We start from the raw sequence: 16,551 nt of genomic DNA on the forward strand, positions 1-16,551 counted from the left end.
CTAGGAGGGCCCACCAGGTGGCTAGTCAGGGTTTAGGGCAGCAGTGGGTTTGCCCAAGCCAGGAGGAATTGGCCCTGAGAGAGCATGTGCTTGTATTGTGTTGATGGACTTGGAAGTCACTCCAGATAGGAAACTATCTGTGCTTTCCGCAGGCACAAGAAAATGAGCAGATCCCTCATGGGTCAGTCCCCTAGGCGCTGCTGCAAAGGAGAGGCAGGACGAGGCTGTTCACACACTGATGTGAAAAACGTCATCCCATTCAACATCATCAAAATGATGCAACGAGCATGAGCTCTGGGGAGCGGGCTCAGCGGGTAAAGCTCCCAACACATACATGTGAGGCCCTTAGTTCAGATCCACGCAAAACTGGGCACGGCAGCACGAGTGTAATCCCAGTGCCCCTACGGTGAGATGGGAGGATCCCTGAAAACTCCCAGCTAACCTAGCATTCACAGCAGTGAACAAGAAACCCTGTCCCCAAGAAGAGATGATCAAAGTTGATATCTGTCCTCACATGTATACTATAACACACATGCACGCGCGCACACGCGCGCACACACACACACGAGACAGAGACAGAGAGAGAGAGAGAGAGAGAGAGAGAGAGAGAGAGAGAGAGAGAGAGAGAGAGAGAGAGAGAGAGAGAGAGAGAGAGAGAAAACACACACAAGACACTGCCTCACATCGCTCAGACGCTACTGTGGAAAGAAGAGAAACTGGGGAGGCTGGTACAGAGGTGGAGCTAGCCCCATGCGCTGCTCAGGGAAGGGCAATGAAGCCCTGGAGGGGGCGGGAGATGTGCCGCTGGGACACACATGCAGCGTGGTGGGTCTTCCAGGGAACTGAGAACCGGATCGCTGTACAAACTATTCCAGCTCCGGTCAGACACAGGAAGGGAACTGAAGGCGGGGTGCGGACCCTGTGTGCGCACGCGCACGCACCGCAGCTTTACGCATGGCAGCACAAGGTGGGAGGCACTCAGCCACCCATCAGTACGTACAGTGCGCCCTACCTGCACGGTGAGACCCCCCCTCACCGGGGCTACAGCACACAGGAATCCAGAAGACACTACACAAAATAAGGCATCCCCAAAAGGGACAAAAGGTGTGTGACCGCACTTGTAAGAGATTCCTACACTGTCACACTCAGAGCAGGAAGCGGAATGGCGGTTGCAGGGGCAGAGAGGGAGGTGAATGAAGCCGTTCAGTGATCCAGCTTCGAAGATGGGGGAGGATGGTGTCGCCACCATCGGAAGGTTGGTGCTACTGAGCTTTAAAAGATGGGTGAAGCAGATGGGGAAGTAGGGGTAATTTATGAAAATCCTCGAGAACAAAATCCAGGGCCTGGAGAGATGGCTCAGTGGTTAAGAGCACAGGCTGCTCTTTCAGAGGTCCTGAGTTCAATTCCCAGCACCCACATGGTGGCTCACAACCTTCTGTAATGGGATCTGATGCCCTCTTCTGGTGTGCAGGAATACATACAGATAGAACACTGTATACATAATAAATAAATAAATCTTTTTAAAAAAAGAACAAAAACCAAAAGCATCATCATAAGCAAAATAAATGAGCTCCCGAGTCCATCCCATGGAACTTCGTTCAGGTGAAACCACAAACAAGTCCAGCTGACAGTGATTTCAGGCCAGAACTTGGCTCTTAGTGACTCGGTGACCAGACGTGCCTCAGCACTCATAGGCCCTAACCTGACACACTAACCCAGTCACACACACACACACACACACACACACACACACACAGACACACACACTTAAATAAAGCAAGGCCACTGAACAGGACCTGGGTGATTTGTACACTTTCTAATATGCCATAGCTCAAGAAAACAAAATCAGAAAGAATCCAGATATCTAACCAGGACTAGACAGCATCTGTGGGTTAGAAGACCAGGAGAGAGGAGGGCAGCGGAATTTCTGGCCAACACTGATAATTCGATACACAACAAGACTAGGAGTTCCCTTGCCCAGGCAAAGAGACTAAGGAGCCAAGACCTGTAAATGTCTCTGCCTGATGGGCAAGCAGCCAGAGAAACTCTCACAGCCTTACGCTCTAGGCCAGTGGTTCTCAACCTTCCCAATGCTGTGACCCTTTAATACAGTCACGGTGACTCCCCAACCATAAAATTATTTTTGTTGTTACTTCGTAACTGTAATTTTGCTGCTGTTATAAATCATAATGTGAATATCTGATGTGCAACCCTCCAAAGGGGTTGAGACCACTGCTCTAGGCAGGCTGGTCTTTATCTAGTGTTATTCACATCCTCACTGTGCTGACTTACCCTGAAGGAGACCTTCGGGGCATATGGGGGTCAGAGCTCCACTGTGGTAAGGGCTGTAGTTCTGTGGGACCTGGATCACCAGTCAGCCCAGTTCAACCACCCGTTCGCCAACCAACTTCACTCCCCATTCCAGGGCAGCTTAGAAATAAGACATCAGTCCCCGGGCTGAGTGTGGCTTGGCAGCAAAGCCTTTGCCCAGCATTCATGAGACCCTGCGGTCCATTCCAAGCACTACAAATAAAGATGCATCTGTCCCTAGGGAGCTCGCTGCCAATGCTGCTCTGCGCTGCCCGATCCGGAAACAAAGCATGCGCAACAGGGGAGGAAGAAGCCCCCTCCCCTGCACCCCCTCTCCGGGAAAGCCCTCAGGACACATCGGGTGGACACCATCAATTCTTAGGGAAAGGTGCGCACCCTGTGCACAAGCAGCTTGGGTTTTGTTTGTGCGTGTGAACATGTGAGCGAGCCTGTGGCAGGGTCCAAGTGCAGCCCACTCAGTGTGGCTCTGGGCACAGCAAACGTCCCAGCTCTTCTGCCACCGCCACCCACACTGGAATGGAAACACCCAGCCGTAGGTCCCATGGACACAGCAGAGGAAGTGACACTGGACAAGGGACAAGCCTGCCTCTTCTGGGGCTTGGCGGGCTAGTCCCCTGACCACGGGGAAGGCTCAGAGCCTGGAGCCCAGGGACAAGCTGGCTACTCGGGCAACTCAAAGTAGGCCAGACTCAGGAGGCCTTGAGTCTCCCCTAACAGTATCCCAGCCTTTGGGGTTAGAGCTGGTTGGTCCGAGGACAGAGAGACCCTGCTCTCTTTCTCTCAGTGAGGTCTCGGTCGCTGACACTCAGGGCCTGGGATGCACGAGTTTACCCCCTATCGTCATGGAGACATTTTTTTTTTTTGGCTTTTTGAGACAGGGTTTCTCTGTATTGTTTTGGAGGCTGTCGGTCCAGCCTGGCCTCAAAATCACAGAGATCCACCTGCCTCTGCCTCCTGAGTGCTGGGATTAAAGGTGCACACCACCACCGCCCGGCGAGACATTTTTTTAATTAGCTTTTTTCTCCTTCTCTCCTTCTTTGTTTTGAGGTGCACAGTGTAGGCAAGCTTTCTGTCTCTGAGTTGCACCCCAGATCTCGAGTTTCTCTTGAGATACCTGTGCTTACGGTGGCAACAGGGCCTAAGTTTCCTCAGGGCAGGGGTGACGGAAGTAACCCTGACGGAAGCCCACCGCCTGGCCTCTGCCGCCCACAGTGCGCCCTGCTGCCTCCTACCCCACCCCATGCTTTGAGGCATTCATTTGCCCCTTCCACTTTAAGCTTGTGACGCACAGATGTCCCAAATGACACTAGAGTCTGGGTAAGTGGGGAAGGGGGCCCAGCCCACAGAGGGAAGCCATGTCTGTGGTAACCAGAAGCACCATGACTTCTCGTGAGCAGGCACAGGACGTACAGAGGAAGAGCCCATGAACAAAGCGTCCCTGAGTGGGGCGGGGGGAACTTGGCATGGCCTCCTCCCCAACACTCATACAGACCTTTGGTTCATTCAGCTTTACTCACTCCTCAGCCTCTCCAACGTCAGCTCTCACAGCCACACCCATGTGAAGCTGGGTTTGTTTGTTTGTTTTTATTCTTAGGGAGCCTGTCACCCAGCTCCAAAATGAATCCATGGAGACTTATTCTTACTTAATGAATGCCTGGCCTTAGCTTGGCTTGTTGCTAGTCCAGCTTTCCTAACTTAAATCATCCCATTTCTCTGTAACTCTTTAATGTTTTTCCACTGGGCTTTTTACCTTTCTTTAGTCTATCTTTTTTCCTTCTTACTCTGTGGCTGGCTGTGTGGCTGGGTAGCTGGCCCCTGGCGTCCTCCTCTCTTTCTCCTTTTCTCACTCCCCTCCCCAACTACCCCTCTTCTGCCTAGCTATTGGCCATTCAGCTCTTTGTTAGACCAATCGGGTGTTTTAGGCAGGCAAAGCAGCACAGCTTCACAGAGTTAAACAAGGGCACCATAAAAGCATGCAACACATCTTTGCATCACTAAACAAATGCTCCACAGCATAAACGGATGTAACACATCTTAAACTAATAATATTCCACAACGCCCATGTATAGCCCCCCCCCCCAGGGTCACAGCCTTGAAGGCGCTCCTGTCTACAGGGCCACTGGCAGAAGTGGAGGAGTGAGGATATAGGAAGGACCCCTGTCCTCAGGGGAGGCAATCCCAGGTCCCCAGGGAAGCTGCAGACAACACCGTCCCCTAAGCAGACCATGATCTAAGTGCATAGACTAAGGGTTGCGGCACCAGACATACAAACTGAGGACGTGACCACTGCAAGGTATGGTTAAGGGGAGGTTTTTATTGTGGATGCGAGGGAGAGGGCAGCCAGAGGCATCTGGAGATCCAGAGCAGGGAGAAGGTAGTAAACTGAGCACGCCCAGCAGACTGGACCTGGCCACCAGAGACAGAAGGGAAGAGAGAGAGGAGAGTAAGGGGGAGGGGCGAGGAGGAGGGGCCAAGAGAGGGTGACAAAAGCAAGGGCGTGGCTGAGACAGCAGAGTTACAAGGGAATGAGGAGCTGGGGAGGGAACCCAGGAGCTGGAGAAGTTTAGGCTGGAGGGGGGGTGAGAAGAACCAGGTGCCTGCTCGCCATGCTGAGGGAGCCTGGGGGCCAGCAGGCGCTGCTGTGGTATGCTAGCAGGCACCACAGACAGCCTTTTGGACCTGAACTAAGTAGCCGGCAAAACAGAACAACTTTTAACAACACACTAGAGCGAAAATGCGGGTGCCCCTGCTCCCCACATCCCATCTCTGAACACATCTCTTTGGACTCATACACTTTTCACTTAAAGGAGCAACTACTCAGATTGCCAGGATTACTCTTGAGCTTGGGGTCACTGTTGAATAAAATAAAGGTTATGTGAATAGCACTACAGCACCATGACAGCTGATCTGACAGGCAGGTGACACAAAGAGAAAAAAAAAAAACACCCCAAAAGATGATTCACATCCCGGACAGGGTAGAGTGGGAGGGTCCAGATTTCATCACAAGCCACAATTTAAAACATGAGCTGTTTGCTTCTGGAATTTTCCACTTAGTATTTTCAGGCTGCGGGTGGCCACCGGGAAGGACCCTGGAAAGTAAAACTTGTGGATACAATGGGGGCTGCCATCCTAAAAAGTCTCAGGGCCACTCAGGGCTGAGAGCATGCCCCTACCCAGGACCCACCCCACCCCCTATGGTCTTCACTGTACTAACCAGGCAAGCTCTGCCCTGCTGGCCTCCACCAGCCCCTAGGCACAAAACCTAGACAAGCCCATCTGTCCACACAGCACCCAGTCTTGGCAGGTCTGTCTGTAACAGCCCCTCCCAACCCCTGCCTCCCACTGAAGACTTCCTGAACATTCCCTGACCCCAAACAGGGCAGCAATCCAGCAGTGGGAAAGCTGCAAGGAGGTTTATGCACTTCAAAGCAGAAGAGGTTTGGAGAAGGAGGTGACAGAGGAGACGTATTGAGTATGAGGGAGGGGGCTGGGGTTCAGTGGGGTAGCTGTGATTGAGTATGAGGAAGGGGGCTGGGGGCCAGTGGGGTAGCTATGATTGAGTATGAGGAAGGGGACTAGGGGGTCAGTGGGGTAGCTGTGACAGAAGGCACCTGGTGTCGGGAGGTGGGAATGAGGAAGTATGCCTGGAGAGGAGACAAGGGGTCGGCCGTGTGAGCGCTGACCCCCAGATGCCATGAAGTGGGGGCACAGACAGGCAAGGAATAAGACCAAAGCGACACAGGTTCTAGGCAACATGTGGCTAAACCAGTAGACTACAGGCCTCTGTCTCCATCTACAGAGTGAGGGAACATCTGTGTTCGAAGTCTGTCCTGAGGCCCAAGATGGACCCACGATCCCAAGGCATCCCCCCCTCCACTGAACTCTCGAAAGGAAAAATCCAGCCCCCATTCCTGCTCTGCCTCCTGAGTCTTCCTTGCCAGCTGCCCCTGCTGTAGGCCAGCCATGTTCAGGCCAAGGGCAGCCTCCCTTCCCAGTGGCCCCGCCCACCACTTTCTCTGCCTCAGTCTCTCTCACAGACCCTGTGGGGCCTAGCCCCACCTGCCGAACTCCCAGAGCCCTCCTGGCAAGTCTGAGACTGGAAATATGCCAAGAACCAGTTCCAGTAGGCTTGTCGTGCTGCTGGAAACCCAGCCGGTATGTGGTTCCTAGAGGTCCCAGCCCACACTTGTCACAAAGTGCCCACTCTGCCAACTGAGAGGGAGCTGGCAGAGGTGGCTTTCCTAGGATGGACCTGCGGCCACAGCTTCTGCCTAACAGCTGCTCCCTCTAGAGGAGCCTGCACGCCTCCAGTGAGTGAGTATATCTCAGAATCTCCAGCAGGAGTGGAAGCCCCTGCCCCAGCTGCTGCTTAGAACTCATTCTAGAAGACCCTGGAAGTGGCCCTCAACCTCCCTGCCAAGTCTTGAGCTACGTGCACCGGTGAACTACAGCACCAACACAGAGTACCTAGTAGTTTTCTCCTTACCCTCTGGGGGAGGGTTCCTGCCAGGGAACGGAGGGCCACTGGGATTCCCTCCTGGATCTGGTCCCAGAGCTGAGGCAGCAGGTCGGCTTGGCCACTGTCTGTCTGCCTTTGGCACTCCCCAGTGTGGAGGAGGCCACAGTCAGGAGGGAGGCACAACGAGAAAATTCCCCAGAGGCTTGCAAACGTTGGGTAAGCCTACAGTCTCCCTCTTGGCTACAGGCTGTCCTTGCTCGTTGGTTCTCTCTCAATCTGCGAGCTGCATGCACTAACTCTTTGAATATCCTCTTTCCCTTTGATCGGATCACCAACTGTCCTTTCATCCCTGCCTGCTGAGACAGTCTCAGATCAGGAAGGGACTGGAAACCCCTTCTAACTTGCCCCCGGCATAACTGGAAAACCGCCACAGGTTAAGGTCCTAAAGAATAGGGTTGCCCAAAGTCGGGCAGTCCCCAAGGCAAACCGATTCCCTCCTCCCGCCGGTGGCTTTCCAGAGGCCACCAATTGGGCTTGGAGTCAGTGCCTTGGACCCACCTGGTACTAGGTCTCTGAGCAGTAGGGGATGGGGAAGATCTTTGTAAATTCCTAGACTCAGTTTCCCATCTCTCCACACAGCTCTCACCCCCGACATAATGAATGGGTGGAACCCCCCCCCACACGCACCTTCCAGTTCTCTCTTCCTACCTACAGGCACGTACACTGTCGCAGCCCCCCTCGGTACCGGTTCAGGATCCCCGGGCCCTGCGATGCGGCCAACCTACCTTACACACACACACACGCACACGCACACGCACACACACACACACACACACCAGCCCCGCATCCCGTCGAGCCCCTACCTGGGGCAGCGGGCGCGCAGCAGGCGGGCAGGCGGCAGGGCGGCCGTGGGCAGACGCGGCAGCTGGAGAAAGCTCGCGCAGCCGGCATCAGGCCCATGGCGCGCCCGGGCGGCGCGGCGGCAGCAGGAATGCCCGGCACGCGCACAGGTAGCGTCTTGCCCGCCGCCCGCCCGGCCAGAGCCGCCCGCCCGGGGCCGGACCCGAGGCGAGGGAGGGAGGATCGAGTGCCTGAGATGCCTCCTGCCAGGCAGCTCCCAGCGCTGGGAGCTCCCGGTGCGCACCCCGTTTTCCGTGCCTCGGTATCAGGCGCTCTGAGTTCGTCGCAGCTCCCCACGTGGTCACTTCCTCCTAGCTGGGGACCCACTTCTGGAGCACCCACGCACACGCAGGCCAGGTGGTGCAAGGGAGGCCAGAGGATTGGGCAACTGGGTCTGAATCACCTTGCCAGCCCAGCATCAATGCCTGACCTAAAGCAACGCTGGCGTGGGGGGTGGGAGGGTTCCAGGCTCCAGGCTTTCCAGGTCTTTGACCCCCTTGAAACCAATCCCTATCCCTAGGGCTGGGGCAACAGTCTGGCTTTGACCTTGTCTCCTTGAACAGATCTAAAAGATAACTAACCCAGTTTTACAAGAGGCTGTAGAGGCTCGGGTGGGTTATGGGATTTGCCTGGGGTCTCTTAGCTGAGAATTGACAGATCATTCCAAAAATGTCTTCCTGCAAAGCCTAAATTCTCAGGGTGGCTTGAGAAGAGTCTACAGTCCTATGTTTCTGAGTGTTGCACAGGGTCAGCCTATACCAGGAGGCCGGTGGACAGAAGCAGACCAGACAGAGATGGAGGATGGGGAGAGGGGGAGGAAGAAAGCCCGAGTCTGGGGGAATGGGGCTCCTCTTCAGGCTAGGTGTGCAAGGAACCATCCCAGATTTAATAGGAGATGGCTTGGGTAAGGACCAAGGGAATCGTTTGAGCTGCTCCAAGAACCAAGATGCACAACCCTTGGCAATATTTTTAAGAATACCCCTGAGCCAGATGTGGGTAGAAGGTGGGCCTGCCTTTAATCCTAGCACTGGGGAGGCAGAAGGGGGAGGGGCGGGCAGAAGGGGTGGGCAGATCTCTGTGAGGTCAGCCTGATCTACATAGTGAGTTCCAGGGCAGCCAGGCCTATGTAGCTAGACCCTGACTCAAAACAACAAAAACAATATGAAAATAAACCTTAATGCAAAAAAAAATCCACAATGATCAAAGAAAATGAAGACAGGCTGAGCTGTCACGTCCCGTCTTTTTTTTCAGATGGGGTACTCTGATGTCCATGTCCTTTCCTGGAACCTGTGACTTCCTCACCGTACACAGCCAAATGGGCTTGGCAGGTTTGAGCTAGTTGAGGATGGAAAGACTCTGGCTTTGGTGTTCCTGGCAGAAGGTCCAACTGACTCTGCTGTGCCTGGAACAGTGGCTTCCACCTGTCTCCCCTGACCTGTGGATTCCAAACCGTGAGCTTCTGGAGCTCTTTTAGGGGAGAGGCCTCAAGTGCTTCAGGAAAGGAGACCCAAGGGCACTGTGAACCAGTCCCTAGGCCCTGCGGATGCCCCACCTGCCCTGTATCAGACCAGGATCCCAGGCTCCACCTGGCGTCTGAACCTTCACGTCTCACTAGAATGGGCAGATGGCATCAGAACCTGGTTCAAGGGACCAAAGCCCAGGCTCAGCCTCACTAACCTGGCAGGTCAACATTCACTGGCATTAGAAATAAGACTGTCTTCTCGAGTCTCCCAGAGAGGCCGAGATATGGAGCCCTCTGACTCCTACCTTAGCTGCCTATACAGACTCACAGATAGTTCAAGCCCAAATGTGTCCAGACAGCTGTGCTCTCACAACGCCCCCAGCCTGCTCCATGTTCCTCTTTAACGGTCCCTGACCTCTGTCCTCGAAGGATGCTCAGCACGATTCCTGGAGTCAAGGTCCACACCTCCCTCTCTCACACTCACATCCTGGAGATCCCATCACTCCGTTTCTCAACAGCATTGAATCTGCTCAATTCACCAGCCAGGCCCACGAGAAGAGCTGCAGGTTTGCACGGATAGTCCAGATTCCCAACCCCTGCTGCCTGTCCAGGGAGCAGGCAGAGGTCCCCTCAAAACTGAATGTCAGACCATCACATTCTCTGCCTCAGAACTTGCCAATGCTCTCTCCCCATCTCCCTGAGGAGTAAGAGCCCATATCCTGAAGGGAGCCAGGATACGCTCACCCACCACCTGACTCCCAGTCAGTGTTCCCTTCTGCCAGGGCTAAGGCAGGGTCTAGCAGCTTCCCACCAGACATCCCCCTGGCTGGCTTTGGCCTTCTTTCAACACTTTGTTTAAGCAATGAAACGCCACTTCATACCCACTATGATGGTGACTATTAGCAAACCAAACCCAAAAGCTTCCGACTAACTTTCCCTGGGCACCCAGCAGGTGCGAACCCTCTCACAATGGCTGTTGGTGCTAATGGTAAGTTCTTTGGCTTTGATTGTAAGTATTCCTCCTGATGCTCATTTTCCTGGAAATAGGCAAAGGCACCAGGAATAAGGAACAGGACTAACTAGCAGCTGCTAGGCTCTTTCTTATGTTGTCCTTGCCTTGACCAAGAAGACTATAGGTCGCACTATCGGAGCAACCACCATCACACCAGCACCAACTGGTCCATGGGTGCACTGAGCCAACCACGTCACAAACTGTAGCCGATTCTCCCTGCCCCCGTAGGCCCAGCGCCACCCAGAGCTGTCTGAGACAGTGTGGCTGAGCTTTTGCAACCAGGAACCTTCAGAAACCATTCCCACTTTGGCCAGAGGGGGTGCACTTCCCTTGGTGAAGGGAAAATCGTGACTAGCAGCCAGGCCGGGATTGGTCCAAACCTAAGGTGCAATGCCTGTGTAGAAGAAGCAGGGTATGATAGGCTGAAAAGCAGTGGTCCACAGGGTCCTTCTCGGGCTGCATGAGCAGGCTGCTTGGAGTTGGCTGGAGGACCGTCCCCTTTGCCGCCTCTGCTCGGCTGTACCTTCTCAGCGGCTCCAACTCTCCAGCCGCTGGCTCCGATGCTCACACGCCCCTACACACCACACCAGTCCAGGATGCTGGGGCTGTGTCGCTCACACCCTGGTGTGAGGAGACACCTGTACCTGAGTAACCCTAACCGCTGTGGGTACCCAGCTCCTCCACAATCCTCCAGCGCTGAACACTGTTCTTACAAAGGTACCCCAGTATTTGAAGGGACAGATGAAGGAAGAGTTAAGGGTGGCCAGGGCATAAGAAGAAGGGAAGGATAAGTAAAGGTGACCAGAGAGCAGAGTTGATAAGCTATGTGGAGTCCAGGGGGCAGGGGGTAACAGTGGGTGGGTGGGGTAGGGCCCTGTAGGGTGCAGTCATCACACAGTTCCAGAGAACTGTCAAGGGTTCAGAACAGCAGAGCTAGATCACACCCAGATCAAAACCTGATGCCACAGCTAGCTTCCCTAAGCACCTTCCATGTGCACATAAATCCCAGGGTTCAAGGGCTGGCCACCTATCATCAGACCCTGAGACATCTGACTGTTATCTCTCCTTACAGAGAAGCTGGCACGTCCTTCCCGAATGATTCTCAGGCAATGTGTCCTCCTTTAACTTGGTGCAGAAGTCCAATGTTTGGGCTGGGGATGGCCCCTCCTTTTCAAATGCAAGATTTTATTTTTAAGTGTAAACACGAGTGTGTCTATGTGTATGTCTGTACTCCTGAGTACAGGGGCCTGTGGAGGCTCAAAGAGGGCATTGGGTCCCCTGAACTGGAGTTACAGGTGACCGGGAGCTGCCGGGTGTGGGTGCTGGGAACTGAACTCGGGTCTGTCAAGAGCAGCAAGCATTGCCGGGCGGTGGTGGCGCATGCCTTTAGTCCCAGCACTCGAGAGGCAGAGGCAGGCAGATGTCTGTGAGTTCGAGGCCAGACTGGACCGATAGCCTCCGAAACAATACAGAGAAACCCTGTCTCGTAAAAACCAAAAAAAAAAAAAAAAAAAAAAAAAAAAAGAGCAGCAAGCACTCTTAGCTCTTGGCCCCAAATGCTCCCTCTTCCTAATGGAAAGTTTTCAATGCACAGACACGGGACACCTGCCTGCTGACCTGAGTGTTCAGTTTCAACAACGCTTTGCTGTTTGTTTTTTTTTTTATACTTGCTTTGCTGTTTTTAGGGTAAAAGTTAAATGCATTTCTAAGTGTTTTATTCTTTCGGTTGTTATTGCAAATGAAATGTTCCTAATTTCATTTTCTATTTTATGACTGCTACTGAATACAGGTACAATTGATTATTATACGTTGATCTTTATTCTGCAAAACTACTGAGTTGTTTTGTTTTGTTTTCTGAGACAGGATTTCTCCATGTAGCCCCAGATGTCCTGAAACTTGTTCTGTGGACCAGAAAGACCTGGAACAGATCCACCACCTCTGCCTCCCAAGTGCTGGGAAACAAAGGCACCACCAGTAACTGGCTGGTTTTTGTTTTGTTTTTATAGGTTCTAGTGGATTTGGGGTAGATTTCTGAGGACTTTCTATGTATAACACCACGTTGGGAATGGAGGGAACACGGTTCAGTGGTTAAGAACATTTGTTGCTCTTCCAGAGGACCCGAGTTTGACTCTGAGCACCTTTTATCAAGAAATTCACAACTGCATGTAACCCAGCTCCAGGAGATTCGATATCATCTTCTGGCCTCCATGGGTAACCATGAAGACATGGCACACAGACACAAAAATGAAGATTAAAAAGATCTTTTTTTTTAAGATCAGGGAGGAGGAGGGGGAAAGGTTCATACTGTGAATAAATAGAGACGCTGTCTCCCGTCTCCAGTAGGGTTTCTCTTCATTAGTGTTGCCTAATAGCCAAGCCAGCACCTCCAGTACGTGTGTGTGTGTGTGTCTGTGTGTGTCTGTGTGTGTGTCTGTGTCTGTGTGTGTGTCTGTGTGTGTCTATGTGTGTGTCTGTGTGTGTGTGTCTATGTGTGTGTCTCTGTGTGTGTGAGTGTATGTGTCTGTGTGTATCTGTTTGTGTCTGTGTGTGTCTGTGTGTGTGAGTGTGTGTGTGTATGTGTGTGTGTGTGTGTGTGTGTGTAGGCCAAAGGACAACTTGAGCAAGTTTGCTTTCTCCTTCCACCAGGTGAGTTTGGGGGTCAAACTCAGGTCGTCAGGTTTGGTGGTGCCTTCAGCCATCTTGGCAGCCGCCCCTTACTTTGAGATAGGGTCTCTCACGTAACTGCCTAGGCTAGAGTGGATCCTCCAGTGCTGAGACTACAGACTCGCGCTGCCAGGTCTAACTTATATGTGGTTGCCGGGAATCAAACTCAGGTCCTCATACTTGCATGATGAGCATCTTACCAATGGAGCCCTCTTTCCAGCCCCGTATGTGTGGTGGTAGGGCGCACACGTAGGCAAACACAGACACACGTAGGCGCACGTAGACACACGTAGGCACAGGTAGGCACACATAGGCACACACGTAGGCACACGTAGGCACATGTAGGTCAATGTGAAGTGCCGTTCCTCAGGAATTTTGAGACACACTCTCACAGAGGTACGGGAGTTTGCCATTTTAGACTGGGTTGGCTGGCCAGTGAGTCTGAGGAAATCCTCCTTTCTCTTCCTTCCCAGTGTTGGAATTAAGGCGGTGGTGGCACACTTTCATCCCAGCAGGCGGATCTCTGTAGGTTCAAGGCTGGCCTCAAACTCACAGAGATCCATCTGCCTCTGCCTCCCGAGTGCTGGGATTAAAGGCGTGCGCCACCAACGCCCCAGCTGCTCATGACTTCCTACCTGTGGGTAGTGCAAGGGATTCCCACACTTGCGTCCTGGGGTCTCATCCACTCTCATGAGGCCAGCAGCCTGACAATCCTCCTCCCAGCCTGGTCCCATCCCCGTGACTACAAGACATAAGTGTGTAGGCGCTTACTTGACACCCAACTTCAGCATCTAATGCACACCTCAAGCTAAGCCCCGGTCACCCAAACAACTGCAGCTCTGTGTGTCAGGGCAGTGACTTTACCTCCATGCAACTTCCCTCTGACACATGCGACTCCTAGGGTGACAAGTAGATGTTCCGCCAGACTTAATTCACACATCTTTGGTGACCAATGAGCTTGAGCCCACTCACCGGGTTCACATGCCATGAGGATTGCTTCTTTGCAAGGTTTGCCCATTCAAGTCATGCCCACGTTTCTATTGGCTCATCTTTCTTTACTGAGTTGGGAATCGTGATGGGTCACATGTTACAAAAATCTTCTCCTTAACTCGACGCTTTCCTTTATAACCTCTTAATTGACCTTTATAGAATTCATGTCCTTTGGTTTACTCAGCGTAGATTATTAGTCCTCTCTGTAAATTCCCTCTGACGCTCAACTGCCTTTTACGGGCCACAGTCCAAGCACATGATGTCTGCTCTGGACTCTGCTCTGTTCCTTGGCTACCTTTGAGGCTGCAGGGGCAGGACATAGCCAGCAACAAGAGAGGAGAGCTTGTGAGGTAGAAGGCGGAGGGCACGGGCTTGTCAGTTCTGGATATGGGCTTGGAACCCCCAAAGGTGAGGGTCTGCCCCAGCCTGACAAATATGACAGGGGAAAGGATATTCACACCATGGCTACCAGCCTGCCAGAAGGCTCTGGGTCCCCGTGCTCTGCAGGGAGTCCTTCCTTCCTTCCTTCCCCTCCCCGCAGCGTGGCGACACTGTCCCGAACACTCTTTCAGGATTCCTTCATGTGCACAACAACCTACTGAGGCAGCCCTGTGTCTGGAGGCAGCACTTGCTTCTTTTCCTCCAGAACTAGACCTGGGCAAAGCCCAGAGCCGTCCCTTTAGAATTCATCTGCGGCTAGCCACCCCAGCCGTCCCCTCATCTCTGCTTGTCTCCCTGTCCCAGCCTGCTGTGGCCACTCTTGTCTCTGTGATCCACCCCTCGTGTGGTGACTAAAAGGCTTTCGATCTAAGTCCAGGCCCATGTATGGCCTGCTCACCACACATCCCCGCTGTCCTGTTCCAGTCACAGTGGTGTCTGAGCACTGCCCTCCAGGGTCCCTCTCCCCAGCCACCTCTCTCACCTAGGCCCCTCCCACTGTCCTCATGCTCAGTCCCTTGGCTGCCCTGCGTCTCTCACTCACGAACACCCTCGGACACGTGCACTCGTCTGTCCTGTCTAGAGACTGGGCCACACAGTTAAGGCGTGGCAGCCAGGGGCAAGACCTGCTCTGTTCACCGCTGAATTCCCAAGTGCCGGGAATAGACCAGGTGTCTTTTACCGCTAACTGAATGCTTTGAATGGACACACAAGCCAACGGCGGGTTACAGACAGGAAGTGGGCACGGGGGTCAGGCTCGGGCTGCAGTGTGGCAGGGAGGCCTAGGAAAAGGGAGTGGTGAAGAGTGAGGTAATGTGTGGCCCACCCGCTCAGCACTCAGCAGGGTGTCTAGAACACGGGTAACGTGTGGCCCACCTGCACTCTGTGTGAAGACCACTCAGCACTCAGCAGGGTGTCTAGATGCAAGGAGACCAGCATGTAAAGGCCACAGGCCTATATCCCGAGACTTGTGTCCCCCGCCAGTGGGCTATGAACTACGTGGGAGGCACGATTTCAGTGACAGTAGCGAAAGGACCAGGCTGCCGTCAGACATGCACAGTGCAGCCAGCAAGTCCCAAGTGAGAGAGAACGTGTGGATTCAGGCAAGAGGACAAGATTACCTGCAGACAAGGGTTCTACAGGGTGGGCATGCGAGCTACGGGAAGTACCTCCGCCCAGCGGGGCCCAGATGACACGGCGGATGGCCTGTACCCAGTCCTCCATATCACGCTGGGAGCTGGCCATGAGCAGGAGCGCCTCAGGGTTGGCTGGCACCTTCTCTCGCTCCCCGGCACCACCTGCAAGACAGGGAGAGAGAGACAAGGCTTACTGCGGGTCCCCATGTAGGACGGCGGGACTCCCGCTCCAGACCTGTGAGCTCAGCTCAGCTGTCGTCCAGCGCCCCTGCACACCTTTCCATGGGGGCCTCCCTGGCTTCTCTTTTCCCTCCTTGCTCTCACTTTGGTTTGTTAGTATTTGTTCATTGGTTTCCGTATCGAAACAGAAGTCATTGAAAGTATAACAGGACTCTACCAGGGGGAAATGCCTACTTCAGGGAAGCCCAGAGAAGTTCAATCCCTAGAGTAGCTCACTGTGTTTGCCTAAATCAGTGTCACCCCTGTGGGTGACACTCTGTGCATGCGGTTGACCTACAGTGTGGCTGACCACCCCACACATGACCGTATAAGCACCAAGATTACAGGCCCCTTGACTGAAACCAGACCTGGAGCCTCCAGAACCACAGACATCACACAGATTCAAGCTGTTATTTAAGCCACTGATTTTGTGACTTGTCACAGCACCAGCAGAAAATGGCCTCAAAAGCAGACATGGTGGCACACACCTGTAATCCCAGTACTCTGGAGGCTGAGGCAGGAGATTCACAGGTGTGAAGCTGGCCTGGGCTATAGATTTTCAGGCCTAGTGAGACCCAGTCCCCTCAAATAAACAAACCCCCCAATAATAGCAGACACCCGTAGTTTCTACTGCCTCAAGCTCAGCAATCTTGCACCTTCCCTGCTCATCCCATTTGAGTTTCTCTCCGATTCTGCAGAGGCTTGCTCCCAGAAACATGATTTGGCCTTTCATCAGCATCATGAGTTTATGTATCTCTCAGGTCTCAAGTGAGCTCTTAGGACACACTGAATTCAGCTATAAAAAATCCTGTTTTAATGTCTCAGTCTGCTAATCTTAAAATGTGTGACTTTTCCGTCGTTTTCACTGTTGACGTGTCCTCTCATTCTGGGCCTTATTTTCCTGCTTCTTCGAATTCCTGATGTTTTTGAGTAGGTGCCA

At 53.2% G+C, this 16,551-nt stretch overlaps 1 protein-coding gene and 1 long non-coding RNA gene across 15 annotated transcripts in view; one reads left to right on the forward strand and one right to left on the reverse strand.

The window, feature by feature from the left end:
• Arhgap22 (Rho GTPase activating protein 22) overlaps window positions 1–16,551 on the reverse strand; it is a 148,760-nt gene that overhangs the window by 10,588 nt on the left and 121,621 nt on the right. For 8 of the 14 annotated variants that reach the window (XM_040747724.1, XM_040747727.1, XM_040747725.1 and 5 more), the window contains one exon: window positions 15,378–15,554. The exons of 2 other annotated variants lie outside the window; for them this stretch is intronic. In XM_040747724.1, coding sequence (XP_040603658.1) covers window positions 15,378–15,554 — 177 coding nt within the window. The remainder of the gene's footprint in view (window positions 1–15,377; window positions 15,555–16,551) is intronic. 4 more of the 14 variants (XM_040747723.1, XM_040747726.1, XM_013118782.3 and 1 more) reach the window with 1 other exon arrangement.
• LOC121140939 lies at window positions 8,950–12,506 on the forward strand. Its single transcript, XR_005877895.1, has 2 exons — window positions 8,950–10,140; window positions 12,028–12,506. It is a non-coding gene; the product is annotated as an uncharacterized LOC121140939 (long non-coding RNA).

The sequence above is a fragment of the Mesocricetus auratus genome, unplaced genomic scaffold (genome assembly GCF_017639785.1).
Source record: "Mesocricetus auratus isolate SY011 unplaced genomic scaffold, BCM_Maur_2.0 Super-Scaffold_100006, whole genome shotgun sequence".
Classification (NCBI taxonomy): domain Eukaryota; kingdom Metazoa; phylum Chordata; class Mammalia; order Rodentia; family Cricetidae; genus Mesocricetus; species Mesocricetus auratus.